This window comes from Sesamum indicum, linkage group LG6 (assembly GCF_026168435.1).
Source record: "Sesamum indicum cultivar Baizhima isolate 11 linkage group LG6, ASM2616843v1, whole genome shotgun sequence".
NCBI lineage: Eukaryota > Viridiplantae > Streptophyta > Magnoliopsida > Lamiales > Pedaliaceae > Sesamum > Sesamum indicum.
The window spans coordinates 20,147,707-20,163,733 of record NC_142662.1 but is presented as its reverse complement, the minus strand read 5'-3'; the positions used below and the strand labels follow the sequence as shown (position 1 = coordinate 20,163,733).

At 34.4% G+C, this 16,027-nt stretch overlaps 1 protein-coding gene across 2 annotated transcripts; it reads right to left on the bottom strand.

Moving 5' to 3' along the window:
• Positions 1 to 665: 665 nt before the first annotated feature.
• On the bottom strand, positions 666 to 8,011 carry LOC105164020 (uncharacterized). Of its 2 annotated transcripts, XM_011082566.3 has the most exons (9): positions 7,869 to 8,011; positions 7,596 to 7,760; positions 7,430 to 7,515; positions 6,485 to 6,629; positions 3,548 to 4,549; positions 2,384 to 2,459; positions 2,108 to 2,166; positions 1,442 to 1,496; positions 666 to 996 (listed from the first exon to the last, which is right to left on the bottom strand). In XM_011082566.3, exons 2-9 carry the CDS (start codon positions 7,665 to 7,667, stop codon positions 956 to 958), a joined length of 1,536 nt encoding a protein of 511 aa, XP_011080868.1. In that variant the 5' UTR covers positions 7,668 to 7,760; positions 7,869 to 8,011; the 3' UTR covers positions 666 to 955. The 2 variants fall into 2 exon arrangements, 1 of the variants encoding a protein (XP_011080868.1); XR_002287178.2 differs by lacking the exons at positions 666 to 996; positions 1,442 to 1,496 and having other exon boundaries at positions 2,103 to 2,166; positions 2,384 to 2,513; positions 7,596 to 7,969.
• Between the last annotated feature and the right edge of the window lie 8,016 nt (positions 8,012 to 16,027).

The window sequence follows — 16,027 nt, the reverse complement described above, 5'->3', positions numbered from 1 at the left end:
ATTGTAAGTTTTTTCCATAATATAATCAGTATATTATTTTAAAAATACTGATAAGTGTAACTTATGATTAAATATAAAACAATGAGAATTACTTGAGTGTTTATCCCTATTATGAGAAAATATTCATACCCGTACTTGAGTACATTTTCATATTGTACCTTTACTCGGTTATATTGTTAATCTTTTAGTAAATAAAACTTCTTATTAAAACAATCCAAAATAAAGAGCTTTGACTAATTATTTTTATTTTACTATTGAATTTTCAAATATTATTATTTTATTTTTATATTAATTGATTTGATAATAAAATATGATCATTAATAAATACAAAATACAAAATTTTAATTTTGAATTTTTTTTTTATTTAGTAGTAGCAATTAAATTTAGAAAGTGAATTACAAATAATAGAAGTAAATAGTTTCCGTATCACTTAAAATAATTATTATTAATTTGTTTTGGTAATATAATTGTATAATACTAATGTTTCAACAAAAACAAAAATAATATCATGAACTTTTTATAACTAACTATAAATAATATATTGAACTTTAAAAATATATTTGTACAAGTGCATTGTTGGTCATGCATCCTAGTACATAATAAAATTAGGAACACAACATTTAACTTTAAATACGATGCATGTCACACATGTCATGCTTTCTAGGTAATCAAAAGTATCAAGATTCAATAAGAACCTACGGATGGATCCACAAAGCATTCCCATTGGAGCAGATTGCCGGAAACGTCAAAATGCCAAATTCCAAAAACAGATGACTAACTATTCTTTTCCAAGATGTATCAGGTTTTACTCAAAAAATTTCTGCCATCAAGAAATATTCTAACTTCCAAACACCAAGGGAATGGCAATCCTGAGTTCCTTTTACAGCTGATAAGCATCTGTTCATGCACTGCATACCGTGTGACTGCTACTTAGCCGCAAGTCCTTGTAAACTCTTCACATCAGTTGCCTTCTCTTTCGGGGTGTAGATCTACTTCCTATCAAAAGTTCAAATCAAGAGCTGAAATAGATATGATTGTTGCTGAATGCGACCCTAAATTAAGCTAAGAAATTTAGCGGAACTTGACAAAATGCAGCGACTGTGAGATTTCGACAAAATAGTGGCAGAATCATACTCCATTAGTTGTGTTTCAAGTTCGGAAAGGACTTAAACACAGTAGTGGCAGAGAACTAATCACAGTTTAATTGTGTATCCGGAGAAAAGAAGTTAATTTGAAGTACCACAGGCTAAGTTTTTGGATTTGAAAGATTGAACACTTGAAGTACTTGTTTCTCAAGTCATATGAGTACAAGGATAAAAAGTATTTGTAGAACTATGTCCAAAGAAGTAAAGAGAATATTCAATTTGAATAGTTGATTGTAATATTATTGCTAGAAATGCTCATAATACATGACGATATAAATGGATTTTGCCTGACATACCTTTTCTTGGCTGCTCCATGTTTATGCCATCCACAATTCCAGTAATCGTTCGATCCTGAATGCAGGTGACTTTGAATTATCACTTTCAAAGTTGCGTTTTGTAAAAAACCCCCAGAAGAAAGAAACTCCGCTCTAGATCAGTATCTACATCCTAACTACCAACATGATTCTTTGCGAAACACACAGCAGCCATTGCACAATAGCAAATGGCGGAAGAAGAAAGAAAAAGGAGCTGACTATTAAAAGATGATGCAAAGTTATCAGTTCTATGTTGGTTGTCAGAAGTTTTCCGAGTTCATGAATGTAAACGTTTACTTCAATGAAAAAACTGTTCACAGAGTGTAATGCAAACTCTTGCTTATGTGAAGTAATCACAGTGGTATGTGTACACTTCGATCATGCATGTAAATCTCCTAAAACAAAAAATTAAAATGCAATTCGTACTAGGAAGCCTCTATTATAATATTTTAAGACAACTCTTTCTATGAACCTACAAAAATAACATTTTTACTGGATTGCTCAGATATCTGAGAGCTGATGCATAAGAAAATAGTAAATATGTTCCAGTTACATACAACTGCATGAACAATCAATTTAACCACTTTATAGTAAAAGAGGGTAAATCAGCAAAACTGTAAAGCATAATATTAAAAGTTCAGGACAAACCGCATCATAGATTGCCCTTTGATTGCACCAAAATGCCAAGGTAGGCATCAGCAATCTTCCTGAAAAATTTTCAGCAAAAAAAAAACTGAATAATGTTATGAATTCCATTTTGTTTAGTTGATGGAACAGCTTTTTTAGCGTGCATAGAGAAAGCACGAACAAAGTATTATGAACTAATTCATAAAAAGAAAGGGTAAGATATTGGGGAAACAAGTAAACTGCTCATACTCGCACTGGAGGCAAATGATAACTTAAAGATTTAAGCAACATACTTACCTGATCTAGATCTGTTACAACTCAAAGATTGAGGAGAGGCACTGGGAACTTTCTCCTTTTCCTTATCAGGAGTTCTCTAAACCAGACAGAGGAAGGCAGTGATTTATAGCAGCATAAAATGAACTGAGTTCTATTATTCAGTGGAAATCCAAAAACAGAAGGGTTACAATCAGAATATAAGCATAGATAATCTGCGATTCAACTAATGAAACTAACCAAATCTATTTAGTAATAAAAAGCTACTTCAAGCATGTTGCCTCGTGAAAAGAGGTCAGCAATCATTGCCCAAATCATATATCCGGAACACAAAAGGTTAATAGCCTAGTGGTCCCAATTTAGTATCCTTCTTCCAGGAGTGAGCATATAAAGATAATGGAACTAAAACTCAAGGTGAAAGCCACAAGGAGTAGAATAAAATATCCATGAAAACACTTCACTTTAGCAGATAATTCATGCATGTACAAGTCATTTGGACCACAAACAATAGAACCAAACCTGTCAAGTGAATTACTCATGATATCTTTACATTTCTTTCATCATTTTAAGCTTCACTACCTGATCTTCTTAAATTTCACCTTATTATGATATCCTCTATCCCTAATTCTCAAACGTGAAACCTATAACTCCACACATTTGCAGTCAGTAAAACAATCTAACTCATTTCCACTTAAAGCAGCAAAAAGGTGGAAGCTTGAAATCAGTATTATCTGAACTTGTTCCCCGAATGACATCCCTCTCTGCAGGTGAACAAAGTGATTAGCATCACTTGAATTGACAAGTTGAATTCAAATGATTCATATACTACTTATATAATTTTTTGGCCCATTACAGCTCCACACTGGCAGAAAGCAACACCACAATGTGGTATATGAAAAGTAGTTTGGTTTTTACATACAGTACAGACGGTTTCCCAATGCCATCAAGTATTATGCAACTAACTATATAGGTCTCCCCAATATTGTTTTTTATACAATGTGGCAGCTCTACATGAAAACATCTTTTTTCCTTCAATAACTAGCTCTGTGTCCATTTCAATGTAGGTGGAAACTCAAGCATAGAATAGACTAAAAGTCATTGATCAGAATAAATAATTAGAACATAGTCAGCACTCTAATCAAAGAGGATGTTACAATATAGACGACACTGGTGAAAAGATTACCATACCAATTTTCTTCTGGTCTTCATACCCGACGAGTTATTCATCTCAGCTAAACGCTTATTTTCAGCAATTACATTTTCCTTCTTGTTATCTGCTGCAGCAAGCATACTAGGTGATGTTGTTGCTTTATTTTTTGCCTTCTGTGACTTGCCATTAGTTTTAATCTTTCTCAGGTCCTTATCTTGGCTTGAAGTCTCAGAGATTTGCTCCAGCACATCTTTTATAGAACCAGCATCCAACTTACCCAATTTTGCTTGATCTTTATGTCCATGGAGTCCACTGACCTCAGAATAAATGTTACTTCTGCCTCCTGGTTCACAATATCCAGGCGCTAGATCTACTTTTCCGGAACCCGTGGATGAAACAGAATTTAAACTGATCTTCTCAACTCCTGATATTCTAGCTGATGCTTTATAGTTCTTCTCTTTCATTTTCAAATTGCTCATTGAACGTGTCGTTACTCTACCCTCAGTGTGAGTTAGAATTTCCTCTGACAAGCTCAGACTTTTGCCGGGATTGGCATTTGTGGAGTCTTTACTGTGCACCTTCACATTCCTCAAATTATTGGCCGTTGGTTTGCTCCTGCTCCTATTGTACAAATGACATGCAGATAGGATTCCTCCGTTATCAGGACTTTGGAAATCATCATTCTTATCATTAACAGCTGAAATTTTGACATCTCGTCCAGAAAATGAGTCTGTTACTGACTGCATGGCATTTTTCACACAGGTCAGAGGTATGTCACTGGCTATGTGCTCTTCGACAATGCGTCCAGCAGAATAAGATTTCTTTTGAAGAAGCCTAGAGGCAATGCAGGTCATATTTATATTCTCTACAGAGCCACTAATTTCACTGTCAGATTTTTGGGGCAATGGATCAGGTAAAAATTTAGCTTTCTTGCTCTTCTTAAGAAGTTTAACTCCACTAGAGGGAGATTCTTCACGCAAGAAGATTTCATCATACTCCTTCCAGTATATTGGAAACCCGCAATTGAAATGGTTGCATACCTGTTCAAGTAATGAAGTATAACAACTCGTCGTATAAATATTATGCAACCAATGCTCAACTAGTTAAAAGAAGTGTCATTCAGAATAAGAATGTTTAAGAAGCTAGAAATGCGTTCCTGGTCCCAATATTAGCATAATGAGAAGTATGACTCAACATTCACAGATGGAGAGAAAGGGCTTCAACTGTTAATTCCATGTTGAGCTTTTAGCATCTAACATATCTGCAGCATTACAGTGGTAGCAAAATATTCCTGAATTCACATTCATCTTTGCATTTGAAATTCTTCCTTATGCCTACACAACATTTAAAAAAAAAAAAGGAAAGATCACCAAGTTACTGAGCGAGGTGATTACTGCGTGCAGTAGATTCTCCAAACTGAATCTAACGAAACATTATGTGTCGAATTGTTTGTTTTGCTATCAACCTTAATATTAGTCGTGTAAGCATCTCCTTTAATGAACAATTATTAGAAGGAACTAGGGCTTAAGTTTATCATGAAGAAGGAAAGATGTCTTACTTCAACTATTAAGATAACTTATTCTATGCATAGCAGCCAACCTATTCGTAATCCTTTTGCCACATCTAAGTTCGTCAACTTAGGCAACTTCATAGTTATAATATTAGGATTTGAAGCAATTTCTACTTTATTAATTTGCATTAAACATCCAGCAAAGACTTCTGACCTGATAATTTTGTATTAAATCTGCTCAAGGCTCACAAATCATAGCCTAATGAAAGGCTTTTCTCATTCAGACAATATTGTCTCAGTTACTTATTTATACTAATAAAACTCGAACCAGTTTCTTCAATTTGAAAAGCCAACAAGACCCTTTCCATCAAGTAATCCTTTTAAACTAGATCCATTGTAATGGCATACAATCGTTTCATAAACTTGACAAGGTTGAAACACACTCAACAAGCATTAAATGTTAAAATCAAGGAGCAACCTAGTAAAATGGCAAAATCTTACAGGGAGATTCTGATTCTAAGTTGTTACAACTGACATATTAGCAAAAACTTTGAATCAAATACTATTTTGCACTTGTAATAGCATGCTAAAAAGGACTTAGAGGTCGTCCTACAAGAAAACTGTGAAGAAGTAGAAAAACAGGACAATGATGACATCTTGTAGGAGAAAGAGCTGTTACAATATAACTTAGTTTTGAAAGTTATTGGATTGGAAATTATTATATTTTTCACCAAAAGTCCAAGACCAAACCAAAGTTCAATTATGTTCATGGAATGAAAAATCATTTCTATGGTCCACTGCATATTAGCACTTTTCCAAATATAATTTCTATGGAATTGCATGCTAGACACTTTCTTTTCAATTGGTTTTGGAAATAATCCAAAATAAAACAAAACATTTCTTATATTTTTTCAAACATCTTCCACCATTCAAAACCTCTTTCTCAAAAATATTATAAAAACTTCTATCAGTAGTAGTACACATATTTATACATTCCAATATTATGTTTTTATAAATATCATTACACATATTTATATTTACATTTTCAAATCAATAAAAGCTTAGAGTGACACCACTAGCCAATTAAAACTAGTTCCCAACACAAATCTGAACAATTCAAGCATTCATGAGATTCAACAATACATATACAAGACATCTCTCAAACCATCTAAAACACAACTATTCCAACTACCAAGAAATAATCCGAACACAATGATAGGACTTTTCTGCAAATTTGCAGTTGAATAGGTCTTCCCCACTTGTGAAGCATATAAAAGCTCTGGTGCATGATCACAGTAGCACAAGTTCAAGAGGAAAATAGCTTCACTCTTTAGCCAATTGAAAGAAAACAATCTAGACTTAGATTGAAATAATAATAACTCAAGGAAACATAGTTATTTATCCCATCAGTCAACGAGATATAAGAACGCTTAAAAAGACATGAGAAGCATGTCTGTGAACTTACATCAGATGAAAACCCATTTTCTAGAGTGCGGACTTTGTTTATGAGGCTATCGAGGATAACACATATTCCATCAGTGGTCTCAAGAGTAGAGAAACCATATCTCTTAAGGATCGGCGCAGATGAAAAGGCTCGCATGGCTTGTTTCCTACAGCACAAATTAGATTGAAGCCTTGTGAGAGAAAAACATTTACATCTCAATTTGTTATAATTTTGAGCTCAAAAAAAGGAAAGACAGGATGAATTTGCAGATAAATGGCCAATTGCCTCAAAACTAATCAAACATGGATTACGCAATGTACTCATAATCACAGAAGCTTTAATAGAACTATCAATCCAAAAACCATCTTGATATTTACACCATTAACTAGAAAGCCAATCTACATGAATATACTCCCGTACACAAATGCACAAACATAAACACAGGTACAGAGAATAAACTCAGTTTTGCATCTTAGCCATTATGAGCCAAGGGATTGCCTTTCTCACATTAAATAAATAAAAATACATTGCCAGGACATAAGCAACTAAGTTTAGACTTGAAAAGACCACTTCATATACGCAATTTGTTACAAGAATCAAAACTACTAGCTTCATATTTTGCCCAGATCTATTTCTTCACAGGGTGATGAAGTTTACAAGGGTACAACCGTAATGGAGATGAACGAAGATAGAAAGACCATATATACCCCAAAAATCAACCCCAGTAGCTCAACTTAACAAACCAAAGGTTTCGGAAAAGGGTTGTTCAGAAAATATTTTAGAAGATTGATGGTAAAAAATAACTACAGCAAAGCAGAATTCTTTTACTCTACCGAAATGAGTACTTCTTGCCTTCGCACATTTCCCAATTTAACCCAACTATTTCCTGGCTACGAATTAAAGGCATTTCAAAGGCTAAATACAAAATTCAACCCGCTGTTAACAAACCATAAAGAAGCAACTTACTCTCGAGAAGTAAACCCCGCAACTCCGAGCCGCGACCCTTGGAAGTCATGTTCAACCTTAACCAACCACCAATCCGCCAAACACACCTTGAATTTCCCAGAGAAGAGTTCAACAATGAAAGACAGGAAACATATAAAACATATCAGTGCTACATTAAGCAACTTACTGTTGGTTGAAAGTGCGATCTTGGTGCTTTTCCCTTGTCCTTCTCATGAACTGGATTTGAAGTAGATGCCATGGCTTACTTCCGATCGATTGAACTCTCTGGACCTTTCAAGATTGTCCACACACCAGCGCGGGAAAATCAGCTTGTGTGGAGTAGAAAACCCACCTTTTCACGTAGAAATCACGGATTCGTGTAACTATATCGTGCAATTTTGATGGAGGATATCAATTTTACTTTCAATCAAATTATAAAAATGAGGTTTCAAATCCTTACTGGAGAGAGGCGGATTTCTTCTCTGCACAAGGGTCGAGAGAAGAGAAGAAAAAGTTATTGATGTACAGAGGGCACAGAAGAGAAGAGGAAACTGGCGCTCAAATATATAATTGAAAAAGAATAGGAAAATAATCCAACACAGTAAAAAGATAAGAAAATATATTCTATTGCCTATATTGGTGACCAATTAAATCTTTCACATAAATTTACTAGAGACATAGAAAAGTAAACTAATTAAATATTTAAATTTTTGGAGGAAACATATTAGTGACATTCTATATATAATAAAATAGAATGATTGAAATCATCCACCTAAACGTCATATATGCACATGGATGGATAGCCTCAATGAGCTCTATTCCGTTAAATGAAGTTTAATAATTTTTCAGATAAAAAAATATATTAGTATTTATCCAGAAGAATCTAACTCATATTATTTACTTATGTACTTTTTTAAGTAAATTAAAATATGTTTATCCAATATATGTATATTTACTTAATAGACTAATTATGGTCGCATGGGGAAAAGAACGGTAGACACAGACACCCGCACACATAGACGCACACACACACCCCCACACCCACCTACAAACACAGACATGCATACATACACACACCCCCAACCCCCCCCCCCCCACACACATCCATACACCACACAAATATAAAAAAAAAAAAGATGCACAGACAAGGAAATGGCAAAATCGGAACAATGAGGGAGAATCATTCAGAAAAATTTATCAAGTTTGTGGTCGATAAATTGAAAAAAATGCAGTAGCTGATTAGAACATATAAAATAATAGTCCTTGGCATCATGATCTTAATAGAAACCTGCTACCCCATATCATGATTTTCAGAGAGGTTGATCCGGAAAATGGATAATATTAATCACAAAATCATTACCCTATTACAATAACATAAATAAAACACACTGGGAAATGCTGCAACCTTCTTTGCTCCAATAATAGTACTGGGTCCAAAAGAGCAGCAATAGTTAAGCTCTTCTTGATGCCCACAGGCAGACTTCCCCCATTGCATTGAATAGCAAGCAATAAGTAACAAACCTTTAAACTCAATAAAGTTCCAAAGCATTACTGCAATATTTCAACTAAAAAGACCGATAAATGTCGGAATCACACATAGCGTACTCTGTAAATATCAAAATTCTTACAACCAGAAGAATAAAGCAATTAAAATGATACATTAACATCAAACTGAAAAACAACAAATACAACAAACTAATGCATTGTCCAGTAAGCTAAAGTGGGTTTCATCAAAAAGCTCATCAACCATCAGATTAAAGATTCAATAGGGCACACTTAGCAGCGGTTTAGAGGAACCTTAAAAGCACAAAACATATCACCTACTGTAGAAGCCAGTCCTCTTCATGGCGATGTTTCCTGCTCTTCTTCTTAGACCTCTTCTTGCCCCTACCCACTCGCGAATCATCTAAAGCACTGACGTCGGAATCAAAGTCTGAATATGCCTTCCTGCTCCTCCTCTTATGCAACAGATCAACAGAATCATCATCTGTATTATGGTGACTCTTCCTCCTCCTCCTCCTCTCCTTCCTACACTTCCTCTTTCTTCTATGCGCTTCAATTCCTGCAATTTATAGCTGCAATTTACCTGATTCAGAAATGTGCCTTCAATCCGTAAAAAGAAAACAAAAAAAAATAAAATAGAAAAGTACCTTCAAGATAATCCAACTACCCATACTGCTCAAAAGCAACATGAGATCAGAAAGTAAACCAAAATCCAAAATGCTATGAATACATGGGATGGTTAACAGAAAGCAATTAGCATTGTGTTAGCTTTGTATTTACTAAGGCATTTCAGTAAAAGCACAAGCGATAAGAAACATAAATCACATAAGACGCCTCAACCTTTAACAAAGTTAGTATAAAAACTTGTAATGGATTTTGATTACTTCACAAAACTTACCTCTCTTCCAAAAAGTTAAAGATAGTGTCTCCTTCCAGTAAAGGTATCATTTACTTTCTAAAGAAGAGCCACAGGAACAGCTGTGCCATTTATCAAACAACACCACAGATTCAACAACTTATAGGCCTAATATCCTGATTTCTGCAATATCAAAACCACATTACTAGGAAACTGCTACCACCCAAATATGTATGAAACTGCCCATAAGTACCTGAAGGCAGAAAAATAACAAAAACTTGGACATGTGAATGATTAGTTCTTTACCTGATAAACAGTAAGTCACATGTAGGCACAAGCATGAGTCAAGCATCAGCTACATCATATATAACTGATTAATTGTTCCTGAGCAAAGGGACTAATTCTCCCTCTTCCATGCGAGTACCTAAAGATCAAGGTGATGCTACAGAAACTATCATGTGATTCAAAGGTGAAAATTATAGAGACCGCTATTAGCAGAAAGAAAATCAAAATGGCTAAATACACCAAAGTTAGGGTTCAAAACTATAAGATTTTGTAGTGGTCGATGGCAACCAATTCAAGAATTGGTTAGCAGATCATAACCACCAAAGTCATTTATCAGATTTTATCAATTCTCCACTCATTTTCTCTCACTATATCCCCTCTAGTAAAGTAAATCAATCCAAGATCACTATTGCTAACGAGATATATTGAAAGGAAAAAAAAAGAGGGACAATGCACTCTCTCCTGTCTTGTTATTGCTTTTCATTTCAATAAATGCTGTTTTATATCAGGTAAACAAAAATGAGAATACAAATCTATGCAAGCACACAAAAATATTATAGAGGACATAAATAGACCACAAAGACAAACAATACCGATAATGAGCATAAAATGTTGCGAAACTATGGTGACATCCTGCACGAGAAAAAGAGTTGTGAAGGTAGAAATGAAAACTTAGAAATTGAAGGAGAATGACAAATGTAACAAGACGCTGACGGCATTCGTTGGCGCAGAAGATAAAAGCAACACCTCACTTCTTCTACGTTCAAAATAGAAGTAAAACATGTTATACCGTGACACACACACACTCACCCCACCCACCCACACACACACACTCACCCCACCTACCCACACACACACACACACTCACACACCCACACCCACCCCACACACACCCACACCCACACATAGACACACACACACACACACCCCCATACCCACACATAGACATACACACACACACACAAACACACACACACACACACCACACACACACACAAAAAAAAAGATGCACCCTAAGGAAATTGCAAAGTCGGAACAAGGAGGGGTAATTATTCAAAAAAACTTATCAAGTTTGTGGTCGATAAAAATAAAAAAAAATGCAGTAGCTAATTAGAACATATAAAATTATATCCTTGATATCATGATCTCAACAGAAACCTGCTACACCAGATCATGATTTTCAGAGAGGTTGATCCAGAAAATGGATAATATTAATCACAAAATCATTGCCCTAATACAATTATATAAATAAAACACATTGAGAAATGCTCCAACCTTCTTTGCTCCAATAATAGCACTGGGTTCAAAAGAGCAGCAATAGTTAAGCTCTTCTTGATGACCACAGGCAGGCTTTCCCAAACCATCGAATAGCAACCAATAAGTAACACAACTTTAAACTTAATTAAATTTCAAAGCATTACTGCAATATTTCAACTAACATGACCAATCACACGTCGGAATCATACATAGCATACTCCGTAAATATCAAAACTCTTACAACCAGAAGAATAAAGCAATTAAAATAATACATTAACATGAAACTGAAAAACAGCAAATACAACAAACTAATGCATTGTCCACTAAGCTAAAGTGGGTTTGATAAAAAAACTCATCAACCACCAGATTAAAGATTCAATAGTAAACTTAGCAGCAGTTTAGAGGAACCTTAAAAGCACAAGACATATCACCTACTGTAGAAGCTAGTCCTCGTCATGGCGATGTTTCCTGCTCTTCTTCTTAGACCGCTTCTTGCCCCTACCCACTCGCGAATCCTCTGAAATACTGACATCGAAATCAGAGTCTGAATATGCCTTCCTACTCCTCCTCTTATGCAGCTGATCAGCAGAATCATCATCTCTATGATGGTGACTCTTCCTCCTCTCTTTCCTACGCTTCCTCTTTCTTTTTATGCGCTTTAGTTCCTGCAATTTATAGCTGCAATTTACCTGATTCAGTAATGTACCTTCAATCCTTAAAGGAAAAAACAAAAAAAAAAAAAGAAAAGTATCTTCAAGATAATCCAACTACCCATACTGCTCAAAAGCAACATGACATCGAAAAGTAAACCAAAATCCAAAATGCTATGAATACATGGGATGGTTAACCGAAAGCAATTAGCACTGGGTTAGCTTTGTATTTACTAAGGCATTTCAGCAAAAGCACAAGCGATAAGAAACATAAATCACATAAGACGCCTCAACCTTTAACAAAGTTAGCATAAAAACTTGTAATGGATTTTGATTAATTCATGAAACTTACCTCTCTTCCAAAAAGTTAAAGCTAGTGTCTCCTTTCAGTAAAGGAATCGTTTACTTTCTAAAGAAGAGCTGTAGCACCCCCTTCGCTACAAGGGCTATATCTACGCTAAACATCATACTTATAGTAATCCCTGTGTTTATAAATATAAATGCACATAATAATTTAACCCATATGTATACGTAACCCCAACGTCATAACAAGCGTAATGAACCTACATCTTCATATTTGCACATCAAACACTACAAGTAGTCCATCATAAGTAATCTTCATGCTTACGTTCTCTCTATACAACAAAATGTATTTTGTACTCTAATTGACAAAGAGGAGAAAACTGCATACTGGCCCGACCTGCCTGAGTATAGCGCATGGACCTATTCTTCAATAGTCAGACACTCAAAGTCTATTCCTAAAAGAAAATGTCAGCAAGGAAATGAGCCTGCCACTCAGTAAGTAAATAACCAGCCCTATCTATATATGCATATCAAACACAGCCCAAACAAGAGGAACAGGCAACATGCATGGAATACAATCAATTTAATTCCAACATAATCAGCTTTATTACACCACATGACTATCTCATAACAAGACAATCAATCAAACTCCATTTTTCCTAGTTTGCTTACCAGAAGGTGATATTGTGTTTTTTCCCGCCAACTCAATCTCACCGTTATATAAATTTAAGTGAACCCCCTTGACAGCCGGCTCCTCAATCTCATTTCGCACATAGCATTTTCTTTTTGCACATAGCTGTTTCATTTCGCACATAGCATTTTCTTTTCGCACATAGCACTTTCTTTTCGCACATAGCACTTTTCATATCGCTTTATAGGCTTTTCAACACATCAAGGGATATTCACACCACAATTATATTCAATTTCCACCACACCCTCATTTCCACATATCACCATTCTTGTAAGCAACTAGTAACGTAAAACCATATATCAATACATTCTCATTCTCAGACACTCACAACACATCAAACATCAAACAACAAACATAATATTTCAACGTACTTTCTCATTCTATGTACACCTTATCGTCAATCAAATTACATCATTCACCACTCACATATATTTTCAGATAAATTAAAGTCAGCATGAACTAAAAATCATATAACAGTAATACCACAAATAAAGGGGACATATATAGATAATACTAATTATTTACTTACCTCGACCTTACAACGTTTCTTTCTACTCAATCGCTAATTGTCAGTCCTTTTACTTCACTCCTGTATCCTATAATGAGTTATACCACATACAATTAATATATCGAGAATATCATAATTTCTTTTAAATATAATATTAAATATTATTCGTATAATTTCTAATAATTCTTCAATATTCCATTTCTATCGAAGTACAAATCTTCGTTTTTCCTCTTTATTAACATACCATTTATTAAATATAATTTTCAGAATATTTTTATGAATGATCTGTCAATTTGTCATTGCTATACAATTTAATTAAGCAACAATACACAGAATTACATATTTGGTTAATCATTCCGATAGAATTGTGTAAATTTGCTATAATAATAATTAAATATAATAGATCTAATAATTTAATTAACCAACTATATCATTTTTATACCAAATGTGATACTTAATTCGACACTAATTTAAATAGCCAAAATCATAAAATACTCCGGTTAAATAGTACATCGCTCAATATAAACTATATTTAATAAATGATTAATTAAATAATATAATTATATAAATTATTAAAGAGTAAAATCCAAAATCGGTACCTCTGTTTCCTCCGCAATTATGCGCGTCAGTGTGTGTGTTTTGTTTGTGTAATATATTCAATTTAACATGCACATATATATATATATATATATATTTAATGAGTGGTGAGGCGGTGGCAGCACATGCCACAGCCCACCCTTTTTTTTCTTTTTTTTTTCTTTAAATTCTTTTTAATAATTACTATTACGTCCTTTCTAATTTTCTTAAATAAATATAATTTGCCCCCAAATATTATAGCGAACTCCAATTTAACCCGTTCAAGTTTTATTATATCTCAAATTAAATCTATAATTTATTTACTAATAAAATTTAAATTTCTAATAATTACCAATTAGTCTTCCAATTACGTACAAAATTCTATGGACGTCACAAGAGCCACAGGAACAGCTGTGCCATTTATCAAACAACACCACAGATTCAACAACTTATAGGCCTAATATCCTAGTTTCTGCAATACCAAAACCACATTACTAGAAAACTGCTACCACCCAAATATGTATGAAACTGCCCATAAGTACCTGAAGGCAGAAAAATAACAGAAACTTGGACAGGCGAATGATTAGTTCTTTACCTGATAAACAGTAAGTCAAATGTAAGCACAAGCATATGTCAAGCATCAGCTACAGCATATATAACTGATTAATTATTCCTGAGCAAAGGGACTATTCTCCCTCTTCCATGCGAGTACCTAAAGATCATGGTGATGCTACAGAAACTACCATGTGATTCAAGGGTGAAAATTATAGAGACCGCTATTAGCAGAAAGAAAATCAAAATGGCTAAATACACCAAAGTTAGGGTTCAAAATTATAACATTTTGTAGTGGTCGAGGGCAACCAATTCAAGAATTGGTTAGCAGATCATAACCACCCAAGTCATTTATCAGATTTTATCAATCCTCAACTCATTTTCTCTCACTATATCCCTTCTTGTAAAGTAAATCAATTTTAGACCAATCTTGCTAACGAGATATATTGAAAGGAAAAAAGAAGAGGGAATGCACTTTTTCCTGTCCTGTTATTGCTCTTCATTTCAATAAATACTCGTTTATATCAAGTAAACAAAAATGAGAATACACATCTATGCAAACACACAAAAATATTATAGAGGACATAAATAGACCACAAAGACAAACAATACCGGTAATGAGCATAAAATGTAGCGAAACTATGGTGACATCCTGCATGAGAAAAAGAGTTTTGTAGATAGAAATGAAGACTTAGAAATTGAAGGAAATGACAAATGTAACAAGACGCCGATGGCATTCGTTGGCGCAAAAGATAAAAGCAACACCTCAATTCTTCTATGTTCAAAATGGAAGTAAAACATATTATACAGTGACACACACACACCCCACACACACCCCCCCCCCCCAAACACACACACACACCCATGCCCACACATAGACACACACACACACACACACAAAAACACACCCTCACCCACACACACACGCAGACACACACCCACACACCACGCACACATACAAAAAAAAAAGATGCACCGACAAGGAAATGGCAAAGTTGGAACTAGGAGGGATAATAATTCAGATTAACTTATCAAGTTTGTGGTCGATAAAATTGAAAAAAAATGCAGTAGCTGATTAAAACATATAAAATTATAGTCATTGACATCATGATCTCAACAGAAACCTACTACACCAGATCATGATTTTCAAAGAGGTTGATCCAGAAAATGGATAATATTTATCACAAAATCATTGCCCTATTACAATTATATAAATAAAACACACTGAAAAATTCTGCAACCTTCTTTGCTCCAATAATAGCACTAGGAAACTGTTACCACTCAAATATCCTGGTTTCTGCAATACCAAAACCACATTACTAGAAAACTGTTACCACTCAAATATGTATGAAACTGTCCATAAGTACCTGAAGGCAGAAAAATAACAGAAACTTGGACAGGTAAATGATTAGTTCTTTACCTGATAAACACTAAGTCA